A 14,659-nucleotide genomic window follows, 5' to 3' on the forward strand; every position below is an offset into this window, starting at 1 on the left:
CGGTCTTCTGATCGTCCTTTCTTTTCTATCCATGTGCTCAAGAAAGCCTTCACAGGAACACACGTGCACACATCTGTGTGTACAGACACAGATGTGACACATACTCATTCATAGTTTTAAAAAGGAGACAATAGGCCCAAAATAGAGTCACCTGTGCTCAGCCCCTATCACCAGACCAAGACGTACAATACCTAACTGCAGTTTCAGCCTCTCCTGGGAATGTCACCTTAACCCATCAGTCTGAAGTCACCTGGTCGACACTAGTGAGGCAACGCACCGGGAAGACCCCTGCTGTCCCCGAAAGGAAGGGGACCTCGTCTAAACAACCTGAATGAATCGTTGAATAAAGCCAATTTGATCTTTAAATTTACTCAGTTGAATTTTGTTTTTTAACAGTAGTGACACGCATAGAAACACCATCTGATTTACGAGGGGACATCCAAACAGACAAGCCGCTTGCTCTGTCTCCCCCTCCTACCCCACAAACCCTCTGATCTGAACTCTTCTGCCATCTAGTGGCCATGATAGCAACTACTTCACAACAGGCCTAGGGATTTTCGTTCGATGGGCGAGGTTTCATTCAGGTCCCAGCCTTTCCTCTCTGAAGTCCCCATACTTCTTCCCAGGGGCCCCATGAGCCAAAGGCAGCTAAGACACAGGTTTTCAGAAACCTCAGATTCCCACCTCTCACCCCACCATGCCCTTCGGATGTTTCTCTTAGTTCTGCGGCATTCCAAAGCCACACGTAACTGGGCTTTTAGATCAATCACAGAAGGCTGGCGCCACGAAGTGGGACTTGAGTTCATCTAGTCCAGTCATTTTACTGATGCAGAATCTGAGGCCCAAGCTCATACAGCAAGCTAGTGGCAGAGTGAGAAGTGGCATTCTGGACTTAGCTCCCAAACTGGTGCCTCCTCCAAGGCCACCTGGAGGTGATGGTCACTCTGGCAGCACTCCCAGGAGCTTCCCAGGCCAGAGCCCAGTCTAGGATCCCCAACATCAGGGCCACAGTGCCCCGGGTCTGTGGCCGTCCTCTGAGACCCTGCAGTGTCCCCGCTGGGCAGACTCCACATGGTACCCACCTTCAGCTTCTTGTTATCCTTCTGCTCATCCACCACAACTGCCTCATCGCCCGGCTGCAAGCAAGGACAGGAATCACGAAGTGCTTAGAGAGACCCTCACCCTTTCTCCCTACTTCCCTCTCTCTCCAGGGAGCCCTCATGCTGGAACACAGAAACACACCCAGAGATAACCTGGTTTCAGAAACATGTCCAAATCCCCAGCCTGGCCTTCCATAGTCTGGCTTCAACAGGCACACAGTATTTCCAGTCAAATATGCCCACTCATCAAGGTCCAGTAACACCAGCTACAGATGCCTTTCAGTCCCTCAAATGTATCATCCTCTTTACCCACCTCAAAACCCTCCCCACAGGGTCCCACCTCCTCTGTTTGAAATCTTCTTTCTTCCACTCCCCACATCTCAGGTCTCCACTTACATGTCAGCCTCCTCTGGGAAGCTAAGGTGTCCATCTAACTCTCTTTTACGGACTCCTGTTCTTTCCTTCATAGCACTCTCCCCAATTTATTTGTATGTCATTTGTACGTTGGCAAACACATAAAATGACTGCCCGCTAGCACCATGAAGGTGGACTGTCTGTTTCACTCACGACTGTGTGTCAAGCATGAGAACTCTGCCTGGCACTTAGCAAAGGTTCAAAAAATACTGGTTAATGAATGAACGAATGAATGGGTGAACAGTCTCCTACGTATCCCTAATCTATTCCAACCCCTGGTCCCTTGCTCACACCTTTCCCCTCTGCCTAAAATTCCTTCTCCATTCCTCTATGCCTACCAATTTTTCAGAAAATCCAGGGTGAATTCTTATATAAAGCTTTCTAAATGGCCCCTTTCGCCCCCACCCTGGCCCTAACTCCCACTCTCTCTGATACCTCTCTCCTCGAAAGCTGTGTAACAGTGGACATGGTTTGTGACACTAGTATCTGGCCCTGTAATCAAGTAAGTGCTAGTGTTCTGGGGAGGCTGTGGGGCGGCCAGCTGGGGAAGGGGACAGTCCTAGAAAAGCCAAGATGAAGAATCATTAAGCCCTCAGTACTTACTGTCTGGACCACTAGCTTGCTGCTTTGCATTTACTGTCTTGTAATACCACACGAACTTTAAAAAAAAATCATTGTTGTTCACATATATTAGTTGTCTACCTGGCTAGACTCCATATTTTTTGGAACTATTATATAGTCATCTCTGTTCCCATAACCTGTGGCATGGTGTCTTGTACACCATAGATGCTCAGCAAAAGAGAGGTGAAGGAACAGATTCACCCAAGCGACCTCTAGGGCCATCTTCAGACAGCGGGGTCCCTAATGGATGCCTCCAGTAATTGTCTTTACCTTCCCACTCCCCCTGCCCCACCAACCTCCATGGCCAGAACTAGAACTGGACTTGACACACTCCCTTCTCTGTCTGATCAGAAAATACAGAAAATACTGCCTGATCCTGGGCCATCTACCCATCCATCCACCCAATTTGTTCATTCACTCAGTTCTCATTTCCTGAGAACCTGCTGTTTACCTGGCATGGTGCCAGTGCTACAGGGACGCAGAGATGTTTAGGACATGGATCCTATTTACAGAAAGGAATAGAGACCAGCAATAACACCAACACATGACAAGGCAGAACGTGCCTGAAGAAATGGGAGGCATAGACAAAGGTGCTGTGCTGGAATAGACACGGAAGCCTTCTGAAAGTAGGTGGCATTTGGGTAATCTCTGAAAGCCGGGAGAGATCTGAGTGCTTGGACACACCATGTTGAATGAATGAATGAATGAGCACACAAACAAATGAAACAAAGCAGAAATAACCAGTCTGAATATGAAAGGGGCACTGTGGATTTTCCTCACAAGTCCCCTGACTCTTTCACGACGCACCTGTAAGTTTACTGAGATACTGCATGCTACAGCCCTAAACCCCGCTGGCCCAGCCGTCTCACTACTTACCATGTCCAACTCTCACCCAATGTGTTCTTCTTGGAGGCAAAGAGCTACGAGAGGCCAGGCTGCTCTTTGGGGTGGCTGGTTCTGTCCACAAAGGGGCAGGAGAGACTGACTTTTGCCCCATGAAGCACACACTTAGTGATTTATCTGCAATTCAGACTTACTTAATTCAAAATACTTCTCCATGGGCTCACTGTTCACTGCACATACAAATGTCTTCTAACATCAGTGTGCACTTCTAACCTTCTGAAGCCCTTCACGTCCATTTTCTCACTCAATACTACCAACTCCGTGAAATAGACAAAGCTAATATTATTACTGCTATTTTGGGAGATCACAAAACTGAGAGGCAGAAAGATCCTGTAACTTGCCCACACTCACAGAACCCCGATTTCCTAACCTCCATTCAGAGGTCTGTTTTTACTAACTCACACTTCTTTTCCCAAGCAAAAATAAAGAAAATGAGTCAAATTTATACCCCCTGGTGGCTCTGTTTCAAATTATTGACACTTCAGGTAAAAGGATGTAATTGTTTGTCTGCGTGTGAACGTGACTGATGGATCCACTGATGGGCAGCAGTCCCATAAGTAGGTGCTTTCAGAATACGGCCTTATCACAAACACATCCCCATACCCACCTCTCACACCACACCATTTGTTCTCCGCTTTCTCAGCCCCACCACCCCTGCCTCTTCCTTCTCCTCATGAAGATTAACCAAGGGGCTGAGGAAACCAAAGAAGATGTCTTCATGCCAGCCAAGGTGAGGGCGAGCGACGGGATCCCTGCAGCCATTCCTCGGAAGCTGGGCGGGGAGGGCACACAGGGCAGCCCCTCAAGGGGCTTGTCCTCCTGACCCCCAATTCCTATCTCCCACTGATGTAGCAGTTAATCACTGACCTCTCCCTTTCTAGACTATCCCACATTTCCTGATGACACATTTTAACTTGTGATTTAAAAAAAAAATCCATTCAACAAAGATTTACCGAATCCCTGGTCTGAGTCCTACCTTTACCCACCTGAGTACAGTCTTGCACCCCAATCAGCTCATTTGTGTAGGCTAGACCCAAAAGTCTACCCAAATTCCTCCCCACTCCCTCACAGCTCACGTTCAATTAGCTGTCAGACCTAGTTCCTGTAAGTCCTCACACCTGGCCTCATCTCTCCAGTCTCCTGCCTACAATCCTGCAACAGCCTCCTGACTCCTGATCTGTTCCTCTTCTGGTTCATTCTTCACCCGTCAGCCAGAGTGACTTTCTGAGCAAAGCACATCATGTCCCTCCCAGCACTGGGGGCTCAGTGTCCCCAGGAGGGAGTCCAGACTCGTCAGCCGAGCACACACCAGCCTCCTGCCTACCTCCAGTCCAATGCTGTCCAACAGCAATAGAATGCAAGCCACGTACATAATTTTAATTTTTTAGTAGCCACAGTTTTTAAAAAAGTAAGAGACAGGTGAAATTAATTTTAATAATGTACTATATTTAACCCAATATATCAAAGTTATAATTCAACATGTAATTAACATGATAATATTTGTAAGCTCTTTTACCTTTTTTTCATACTAAGATTTTGAAACCCAAAGTATATTTCATACTTCCAGCACCTCTCAATTCAGACTAGCCCCATTTCATGAGCTCGGGAGCTGTCTGTCACTAGTGGCTACCACACTGGACAGTGCAGCTGCACTGTCTCTCCTCACACTTTCTCACTCCCTTGGCCATTACACATGCATGCCTAGGGTTCTCCCACCCCTTCTTCAGTTAGCTAACCCCTGCTTGTCCTTCAAGATTCAGCTGAGCATCACCTCCCCGGGGAAGCCTTCCCTGACTTCCTGGTCTGTTGAGATGTCCACTCTCCGCAGTACTAAATCCCTCGCCACTTACTTATATCATCACACATGGAATGGTAACTATTAGTTGTACTCGTCTGTCTTCACTACTAAGGAGGATTTACTGCAGGGCTGATGAAGCTTAAACTTCAGGGCCCATCTCTCCCCTACGCAAACCCTTCCCACGGCCTTGGGTTTAATTTTGTAGGAATGTTTTTTATATTCCTTTTCTTAAAGAGTATCAGGCCCCACAAAACCTGGATCAGTTCCTGCTCCTCCACTAGGTTGAGCTCCTGAGGGGCTCAGCCTGTGCCTTATTTCCCACTACGTTCGCAGACCCTACACAGGCCTCATACAAAGAGATTCCATAAATGTTTCCCAAATGAACGAGCATCGGAGTTCTTTAGAACTTAATCCTAAACTATCTCTCTCTCTCTTTCAGAGTAGCATCAGTTGGTCCTTGATTTTAATGACCATATATTTGTTGATGATTCACAAATTTATATTTTCAGCCCTGACCTTTTTTTATGAGCTTTAAGCCCATTTGTGCAACTGCCTCTTAAACATATCCACTTAGAGGTGACATAAACTCACTGTTTCAAAGTGGGAACTTCTGAGTCTCCCTAAACCTGTTCTTCCTATAGTCTTCCCTTTCTCACTACATGGCATCACCATCCACCCTGCTGCTTAAGCCAAAAACTTTGCCTTCTTTTTTTTCATTTTTTGATTTTTTTAGGAACTGAGGATTGAACCCAGGACCTCGCGCATGCTGAGCACACTCTACCACTAAGCTACACCCACCCACCCCGAAAAACCTTGACTTCTGCTCACTCACCCTCCACATTCACATCATCCCCAAGCCCAGATGATTCTGTCTTCAAAACATCTCTCAAAGATTCATACACACATGCGCTGGATGCCTGCAACAGCCTCCTAAACCGGACTCCAACTCTTTTCTCTAATGCACCAAGCTCTTTCCAAGCTCTGAGCCTTTGCAAATGCTATTTCCCCTTCTGGAATTCTTCCCCACGAAGCATGAGGTGGTTTCCCTTCCCATTCTCCGATGTCTACTTGGGCTCCTCCTCCTCCAAGAGGCCTCTCCTGCTCTCCCTCGCTGAAAAGGGCCCACTTCCTACAGTCACTCTCCAACACGCACTGTTTCCTTCACAGCACTTTTTATACTCGGGAATATCTTCTTAATTTATTTCACTTGTTTATCATCCATATGCCCACTCCTTCTCACTGAAACATTTTGTGATAGTTTCATACTTCCAATGTATCCAGGTGGTAGAGCGTCTAGAAATCATGCTGTTCTCTGTAGAACACCGTGAGGATCTAATTTCCTATTTAATCCCATCACATACCCTAGGAGAAGTTTACTCTGTTGTACAAATACATGAAAAATCTCCTACAGTCATACACACATCCATGGAAACAGCAAGCTGTTCTACCAGACATGGTCAGATGTTCTGAGTTTTTCTGTTAATATTTGTTTCTTATGCATTTTGTCATCTGCTAGCACCCACCAGCAGATGACTGCTGAAAGCTTAAGAAAATTTTATGAGGCAAAGAAGCCTTAAAATTGAGAACTTGATTCTTGCCACATTTTCCTGACGACTGTGGGGAAGCTACTGCTTAAGGAGTTAAAGGAGGAAATCCTCAGCCTAGCTAGGATGGGTTCTTTGGGAGCACAGTGGGGTCCCTGCGAGCGAGCACAGGCAGACCCACGGAGGCAGGAAGGGCCGCAGTGGCTGCATCCTATCCACAGCGCCGCCTGTCTCCACAGCAGCCGGCCGGCAGTACAGGCCACTGATGGGAACCCTTGGGGTAAATGTTAACCCTGACAAGAAAGGAGAACTGGCTCCTGAGCAGGTACCAGGTGTATCTGGTGGGAGTTCCTGTTGGCTGGTTTAATTCAGAAACAAAAACAAAAAACCCTGCCAGGAAGAAAGCAGTCTGCAATGCATCTAAGAAAGAGTAGCAGACTTCTTCCTGGAGTTGTATATTCTGAAGTATTCCTAGGGGCAGAATGTGGGTGTGGGGTTTCCAGAGGAGCCTGGACCAGGCTCATTCCCCGCCTTGCATCCCCTTTCACCGCTGGTGCCCTGCAGGGCTCCCTTGCTAATCAGCAACTCACGCAGATGGCTGGTCCTTTCTAGCTAAGCTTGTAGCTCTCTCTATAAAGAAAGGCCCATCGTCATTCAAATACAAACAAGGCTTTTCAGCCGGGCTAGAGCCTCAACTTTGTCTTCCTGCAACTATGCAAGGTCATGGCAGGTCAGACATCTATCACTTGGGGTCAGAACAAATACACTGACAGCTTCAAAACTGGGTATAAAGTTTCAGAGTGAGTTAAGTCAGACTGTATTGATAACTGTACAAACATTCACCATTTCTTTATTGTGTTCATAAAAGGCATCCTCAGACTAACACCTGTCAGTTTGACAGTGTTGTCTGAAATATTTTTAGCTCTGATTTTCTTTTTACAGACAGTGTCAAAAGACTGAAATAGTTACCCTGTGTCTATGTTCAATGCTACATCTTTTTTTTTCCTGGAAATGCTCTTCAGTGAATTCTGATTAGAATTATTCCCCAAAAATCTTTATCCTGGTTCTAGCCTATCAGAGCAAAATAAAAAGTAAAGTGAAAGGTCCTCCAGCCAAGAAACTCCACTGATAGCAGTTGGGTGAATATTCCATAAGAAAATGAATCATTCTCTGCTGGTCTTAAGCTCAGGCAGAACACCTGTGAACATGTCGCTCTTAGTAAAACACCACATGGGCATTCCTGTTCTTTTACTTCTTGTCTGTGGCTGCTGTCACGCTACAACAGCTAAGTAGTTGTGATAGAAACTATATGGCCTGCAAAACCTAAAATACTTACTGCCTGGCCCTTTACAGTAAAAGTCTGCCAACCCCTGCACTAGTTCATCCCATTCGCTTTACAGATAAGCAATCTGAGACCTGGATGAAAAGCAAAGTGACTCTGCAGCCCTTTGCGCAGTGTTCCCTTTATCACAGTTCCTTTTGTCTATCCCTGTCCCTTCTACTGGGAGGGACACAATTTTATTTCCCACACTGCTTTTCTGTTAAGTGATTAATAATAAAGGTTTGTGGAGTGCACTTACTTGCCCAGGGTAACGAGGAGAATTGTCAGTGCAGCCTGGGTCAAAACCCAGATAGGTGGTTCACGTACCGTTGCTAAGGACCACAGACCAGCGGTGTGACTTTGGCTGAGCTGACTATCCTCTCTGAGTCTCCAAGTTTCCTCATCTGCAAAATGGTGGTAACGATCTAACCTTGCAGGGTTTTTGTGAGAAATTATTGGGATAATGTATGTCAATAATGTGACAGGCTCTCCATAAGTATGGATTCCCTCCCCTACTCCTTTTTCTCTCCAAACTGGAGTCCCTGACATGTTAGGGTTCCCTGAGGAAACTGAACCAAATGCTCATGGAGCTTCTGTCAGGGATGAGACCCTGGGCTCAGCCCTTCGGGAGATATAAAGATTATTTTCCCTGTTTAGTGACAGTGATGAACCTGACACTGTGGCCACCTGCTCCACACCTCGCCCCAGGCTGCCAAGAGAGGAAAGGGGAGGCCCAGGTGTTTCTCCGGCTCCTGTTTCTCTCCAAGAAGGAGCTGGCTCCCACTGCCCTCTACTCTTCTTCCTCCTGCTTAGACTGCTCGAGCAGTTGTGGCTCTGACCTCTCCTCCCCAGCCTCCTCCTTGGCTCCCTGCCACTCTGTCTGGCCTCACCCCACTTCTCTGTGGTGTCCTCACCTTCAGAACGTGGCTGACTGAAAAAGCCCAGTGTCCCTGGCCCCCTGTCTTCTTGAGGTGATGCTCAAAGAAGGGAGACCCATTAGTCAGGGAGAGGTGTGAACTGACAAGTCAGTGTGAGCGAGTGAGCAAGGTATGTTCATTTTCATAGTTAAAGTAAGAGAATTTACAGAGATGAGTATAAACTTTTGCATAAACCACAAAAATGATCACTTACTAGATCAAATAATGGATTTTCAGAGAATAACTTCACGAATTCAAAACAGAATGGCTTGCGTCAGCCTGTCAGTGACGTACAGAATAATTTATCTTCCTCTAGCTCTTGGGCAGCCAACTACAGACATAATGATACAGGCAAAGGCAGTTACCTCTCTCTCTGGCTATCATTTCTGGGTGAAATTCCAAATCCAGATGTTTTTAAAAACCATTTCAAAATAGCTATAGTTCTTGAATTATTTGGACTAATTTTTAGAAGGCAGTTGTTAGTGCCAGAAAGTTCAAACTATTGTTTTTAATTTTAAAAAAAATAGATTTACTTTTAAGGATAGCCAGTATTTCAAATTTAAAGAAAAATAATAATGCTGTTAATTAAAATCCATACTGGATCCGTTTCAACGCATAGATAAGAACAGAATAGTAACCGGCACCATTCTCATTGGTTGGCAAAGAGCTGCCACTAAAGGCCAGAAAGAGTTTTTGCAGCGGGTTACAAATGCTCTTTTGAAATCGTGATCATGCTCTGCTTGCTTGGCAAGCTTTGCTTCGATGGTCAATCTGGCAAAATGGAAAATTCAGGATTTGTAGAGTTTAATAGGAACAGGATTACTACGAAGGACTAGGAGGCAAGTGTCAGAGGCATTCTGAAGACTGCTGGCCTAATGCATTCCAAGGCATTAGATGCCTTCTCAGAGAAGAGTACCAGGCTTTGTGACCGACCTCAGCAAAGCCTGCCCTGAGAACTTCATTAGTGGGGAGGCCCCTGTTTCCTCATATTAAATGATGTAATGCGCTGAACCTCCCTTTCTTTTTTAAGCCTTTGGCTTCTTAGAGCAGTCATCAGGAGGGAAATAGTGCTGAGTGGGGAATTAGGATATTGGATTCCCATTCCAATTTGGAGACCTTCTGGCTGTCTAACTTGGGCAGAATACTTCTCCTTTTTGGGTCATCTGCAAATATGCCCTAATTGAAGGTCAACTGACCAGATCAGACAAATAACTGCTGTGCTGGGCCTGCCAGAACTGAACTCACTTAGACACAGGACATTATCAATGAGAGTCAGAGCTAAACGGAATCTCTGGTGATTAGTTGGACTCCATCATTTCCCCCAGAGACGATAAAGGACATATCCAAGGACACATAGAAGCAGAACAGGATTAGAACCCAGGTTTCCTGACTCTCAATTCCACGCTCTGAACACCACACATATCTCAAAAATCCTAAAGGAAGTACATTTCATTTCCTTCACATCATGTATCTCCAAGACATGTTGCTGAGTTTGGTCTCCATCCTGCCCACTCAGCAAAACTGCTCCGGATTAAGCAGCTAAGTCCTTCCACTTCTTGCACGCAAAACTCTGCTCACACTAGTGGCTTCCCTGAGATCTGAAACAGGCAGGCTATGGGCCAATCTTTGCTCAAATTTACCTTTTAGGAGCAGGAGAGGAATGGGGACTGTCTTCCTCTAGGGTACCCTCACTTTGGAGTCTCAAGGAACAAAAAACTTGGGGATGAATTTTTAGAGATCACTTCCCCAATTTAATTTCATTGTCCAGATTATTAAATCATGCAATGAATTTAGCAGGAAGTTCCCTCACAGGGGCAGAGAAATTCTTGGAAAGGAACATTGGAGACAGAAGAAACCCCTAGGGTTGTAGTTCCCAGTCTCTGGTCTGTAGTCAGCCCTGTAGACAGGGCTCTGCACCCAGGGCTGGCTTGTTAGTGGATGAGTGGAGCTGCCATATCTCCAATATTTTAAAAACAAAATGAAACTCAGAAAGCCTCCCCTTTCTCAGACCCATCCAAGCCACCAGCCCCTCTGGAATGTGAACAAACAGGATCAAATGAAAGTAAGGGTGCTAGATAAACCCTAAGCACCATGCACATGGAAGAGATTATCATTTTTCCCTGCTTGATATCTCCTTGGACAGTCTCCAAAGCCCAGCTCAAATGTCATTCCCAAAGACCCAATCAGACCAACCCGGGTTCACCCTAGCTCCGCTGCCTATTTGTTGTGTAACCTTGAACAAGTGGTTTAACTTCATTGGGCCTCAGTTTCTTCGCTTGCCATGGGGTAACATAATAATAACCATTTCATAGAATGATCGGGAATTAAGCCAAGGTCACTCCCGCAAAAGCCCCAGCCATAGTGCCTGGCAGAGAACAGGACTCTAAAAATATTGAATGAATAGCAAAGGAATCAGGACTCTCATCTCTTGAAGTCTAACCCAGAGCTTTCCATTCTTTAGTCCCTGGCTTTCCCTTATCTTTTTGCCCATAAGGGGCTAGAGAAGCCTGAGCCAGCCTGTTCTTACCTTGCTGAGGTCCCCTAGGGCCATGACCTTGGCCACTGGCCTCTTGTTGAGTTGCTCCTTCACCCAGAGCTCAAGCTGTTTGTTCCACTTCATGGTGAGCACATAGAGGGCATAGGCCAGCAGCAGCAGCAGGCTCTCCCACCAGGCAATGAGGCTATCCAGGAAGAAGAGGATGAGCATCATTAGGTCACAGATGTAGAAGGAGATGTCACGGAACAAGGGCCACCAGGTAAGATTGAGGATCTCCCGTGAGAAGAGGGCACAAGTGCCAATAACAAAGAGGATGTTGAACACAGCAGAGCCTACTATGGTGCCGATGCCCACGTTGCTATGAGAGATGAAGACGCCAATGAGGGAGGTGAAGAGCTCAGGGGCAGAGCCTCCAGCAGCCATGAATGTGGCACCTGCCACATCCTCAGAGATCTGCAGCTTGTCTGTGATGACGCCTAGGGCTGGAACAAAGTACTCATCACACACGATGGCCAAGGCTATAAACACATACATCATACCAAAGATGTGCAGGACCACCCAGCCCTGCCTCCGCTCCTCCACGCTGAACAGGTCTTGGGGGTACTCTGCCTTGGGGTGGAGGTCTGGCTGGCTAGGAGGCAGCACTGAGGGACTGGGGTTGGGATCCACCTCTGGGATCACAGCCATTGTCAGACGGGGGGAGGGGGCAGTAGGCGCAGCTGGGGCTGGCCCCACAACCACACAGTGACGGACCTGAGTGGTCGGAGATGCCCTGATCCTAGGAGTTGCTGGGGTGCTGGGTGCTGTGGAAGGATCTTTCACCAGCCCCCAGAAGGTGGCTGAGGATACTCCCATGGTTGGTGTGCTGGTTCTGGACGAGGGGTTCCTAACCTTCCAGGCAGCAGTAGAGGCTTTGGTTTTGGCTGGGCTGCTGCCTGTCATGGAGCTTATTGTCACTTGCCCCTCAGAGAGGGCTGCGGTGTGCTCCAGGACCCCTCCCTGGGGAGATGTCAGGTTGTTCTTTCCCACTGATCCCTGGTGGCTTGTTGGGTTATTGTCATCCACTCTTCTGGAAGTAGTTTGGGTGTTCTTCTCCACCACACTCCTTGGAGAAGTCAAGGTGTCTGTTTCGATGTCATTTATCAGGAAAGTCGGAGTGTTATCAGTTATTCCCTTAAGAGGAGTTGGGGTGGTTTCCTCCACTGTTCTCTTGGAGGGGTTGGTCTCCAGTATTTTATGGGTTGCCATAATTTCTTTGTCTTTCACTGTTGTTCTGGGGGTGGTCCCATGGCTCCTTGTCATTGTCACGAGTGTGGGTGGGGCATAACTGCTGACCACTCTACCGGGTGGGGATGGGGTGTGTTTCTTCACCTTTCTCCTCGCTCGAGTTGGGCGGTAGCGCTTCACTTCTCCCCTGGGTGTCGCTGGGCTGTGACTCTTTACTACTGGTCTGCTTGCAGTTGGGCTGTAGTGACTCAGTACTCCACCGGGCGTGGCTGGGGCGTTTTCCTTCACTCCTGCGTTTGTTGTTGCTGGGCTGTAGTTGTTCTTGGGTATTGTTGGAGTGATGCGGGTTGTCCTTCTGGGTGTCCTGGGGGTGTGCTCCATTGTCATGCCAGGTGTAGTTCCATCTCTGCCCACTGTGGCTTGGGGTGTCTGTGTCTCACCCTCTATTTCAAAGCTAGATTTTGGAGGGTCACTGCTCACCATCATCATCTCATTGCTGGGGAGGTCCCGGCTGGCTAGTTTTATAGGGTGTTTGGAAGAGACTGCTGCCCACAGTGAGGGGAGGCCCCGGGGGCTCCTCAAGTGCTGGTAGGTGGAAATGATGATCAACGTTCCTAATAAGAAGAGGAGGCGACTCCAGTGAAGCCGCTTCGGCCAGAGCAGCCGCCTCTCCTGCACCCCCATCCTTATCAATTTCCCCATGATGGCCAGTTACGTCTGGTTACAGAAGGCCTCTCGTTCTGTCCACTGAAAGATGGGGGCTGCTCTGGGATTCAGATTAGTAATCAGAGATTTCTCCATGAAACCAGGCCAGGGGGTATCCACAAACCTAGAAATTAAAAAAAAAAAGAAGAGGTTACTTGCCTCTAAAAGGAGAGCTGGGATCCACCAAACCCTCATCTGGAAGAGCGACAATCCACACAGAGACCTTTGTGGTGGAAGGCAGTTGTTCCTGCTGGAGCAAAACAACCCCTGCCCTCTACTCCAGGGGGCAATGCCTACTCATGGGAAAAGGGCATCTCGGGGTCCTCTCTGCCATGTAGGCATGCCAGCAGCCCCGGTTCATGAGCTGGGTCCACCCAGCCCACTCTGGGCTCCCTGCAAGAGATCTCTCTGCCCACACTCCTCAGGTCAAGCCCGAGTTGCTAGAAGCTTAGTCATCTGTAGCTGGTGCTCCAGATCACAAAGCTCATCTTATCAAAGGCAGAAGGGAAGTAACAAGACATGATTTTAAACCTTAGACAAAAAGAGGCAGCAGTAGAAGGCAGTTCCAGAGACATCAAGTCTCTACGTATTTTTACTGGACTGACTTAAATGGTTCCACCAACATCCAGAAAGGACAAAGCTTAATGTAAAGAAGTTTCCCAGACAGTGTGGTGTTGTGGAAGGAACAGTGTGGTGTTGTGGAAGGGAGGAGTCAGGATATATAAGAGTTTTTGTCCAAAAGAGATACAGGAGGAGCCAGAATACGAGTTTTTGCAACAACAACAAAAACAAACCCAGAGTCAAAGACTGGGTTCCCGGATGTGAGGGCAATCTGGCTGCAACAGCTGACACCCCATTGATCATCACAGTTGATTCGGCTGATCTGCTGGCCAGGCGGGTGTCCCCTTCCTCCCTCACCACTCCATGCGCATCCCTCCCGAAGCTGCGCACTCGGTCAAAGAGCACAGCCTTCCCCGATAGAGGAGGACCGTTCTTGGTCAAGGGTACACGAGCAGCTGCACTCCCCTGCTATAACCCCCAAACAAGTTCTCAAAGACTGGGTTCCCAGCTTTGAGGCTTACTAGCTGTGTCACCCTGGAAAGGCTGAACCTCAGTGCCTTATCCGTGAAGTGAGCATAACAACATATGCGTTGATTATGCAAAGATTATCTCTCAAAGGACATCTAGAAAAGGGAAACTAAGGTCGGGGATCAGAGGGGGCCTTCAGTTTTCAGTATACGCTATTGTTCAGTTTAACCATTTAAACTTTTCATCACATGCATATTGTAATATTTTAAACTTGAATTTTATAGAGATAACAACAGTAATAACAATACCTATGTCACAGCAACGTTGGGAGAGTGCAAACATATAAGGTCTGTGAAAAGCGTTGTACAGAATCAATGCCCCATTAGGGGTTAATTTTACATAAGGACGCAGGAGGGAAGAACATTTAAGGCTCTCAAAGAAAGCTCCATTTATAATAGAGGGGACAGAAACCCAGCCCAAGTAAATATTAAATCTCTAATAAATGTCCACAGATGATTACAAAACAATAACTGAAATGACTGGTTTTGCTTCTAAGTCATATATAAGAAATGAGATAAATAAC

The 14,659-nt window shown here is 47.2% G+C and overlaps 1 protein-coding gene across 1 annotated transcript in view; it reads right to left on the reverse strand.

The window, feature by feature from the left end:
- Positions 1-14,659, reverse strand: part of SLC24A1 (solute carrier family 24 member 1) — a 42,859-nt gene that overhangs the window by 14,201 nt on the left and 13,999 nt on the right. Inside the window, exons 4-5 of the mRNA XM_072962211.1 lie at positions 11,146-13,171; positions 1,083-1,136 (exon numbers count right to left, since the gene is read on the reverse strand). Of these exons, the coding sequence (XP_072818312.1) occupies positions 1,083-1,136; positions 11,146-13,044 (1,953 nt within the window). The 5' untranslated portion in view covers positions 13,045-13,171. The remainder of the gene's footprint in view (positions 1-1,082; positions 1,137-11,145; positions 13,172-14,659) is intronic.

The sequence above is a fragment of the Vicugna pacos genome, chromosome 6 (assembly GCF_048564905.1).
Source record: "Vicugna pacos chromosome 6, VicPac4, whole genome shotgun sequence".
In the NCBI taxonomy this organism is placed as follows: domain Eukaryota; kingdom Metazoa; phylum Chordata; class Mammalia; order Artiodactyla; family Camelidae; genus Vicugna; species Vicugna pacos.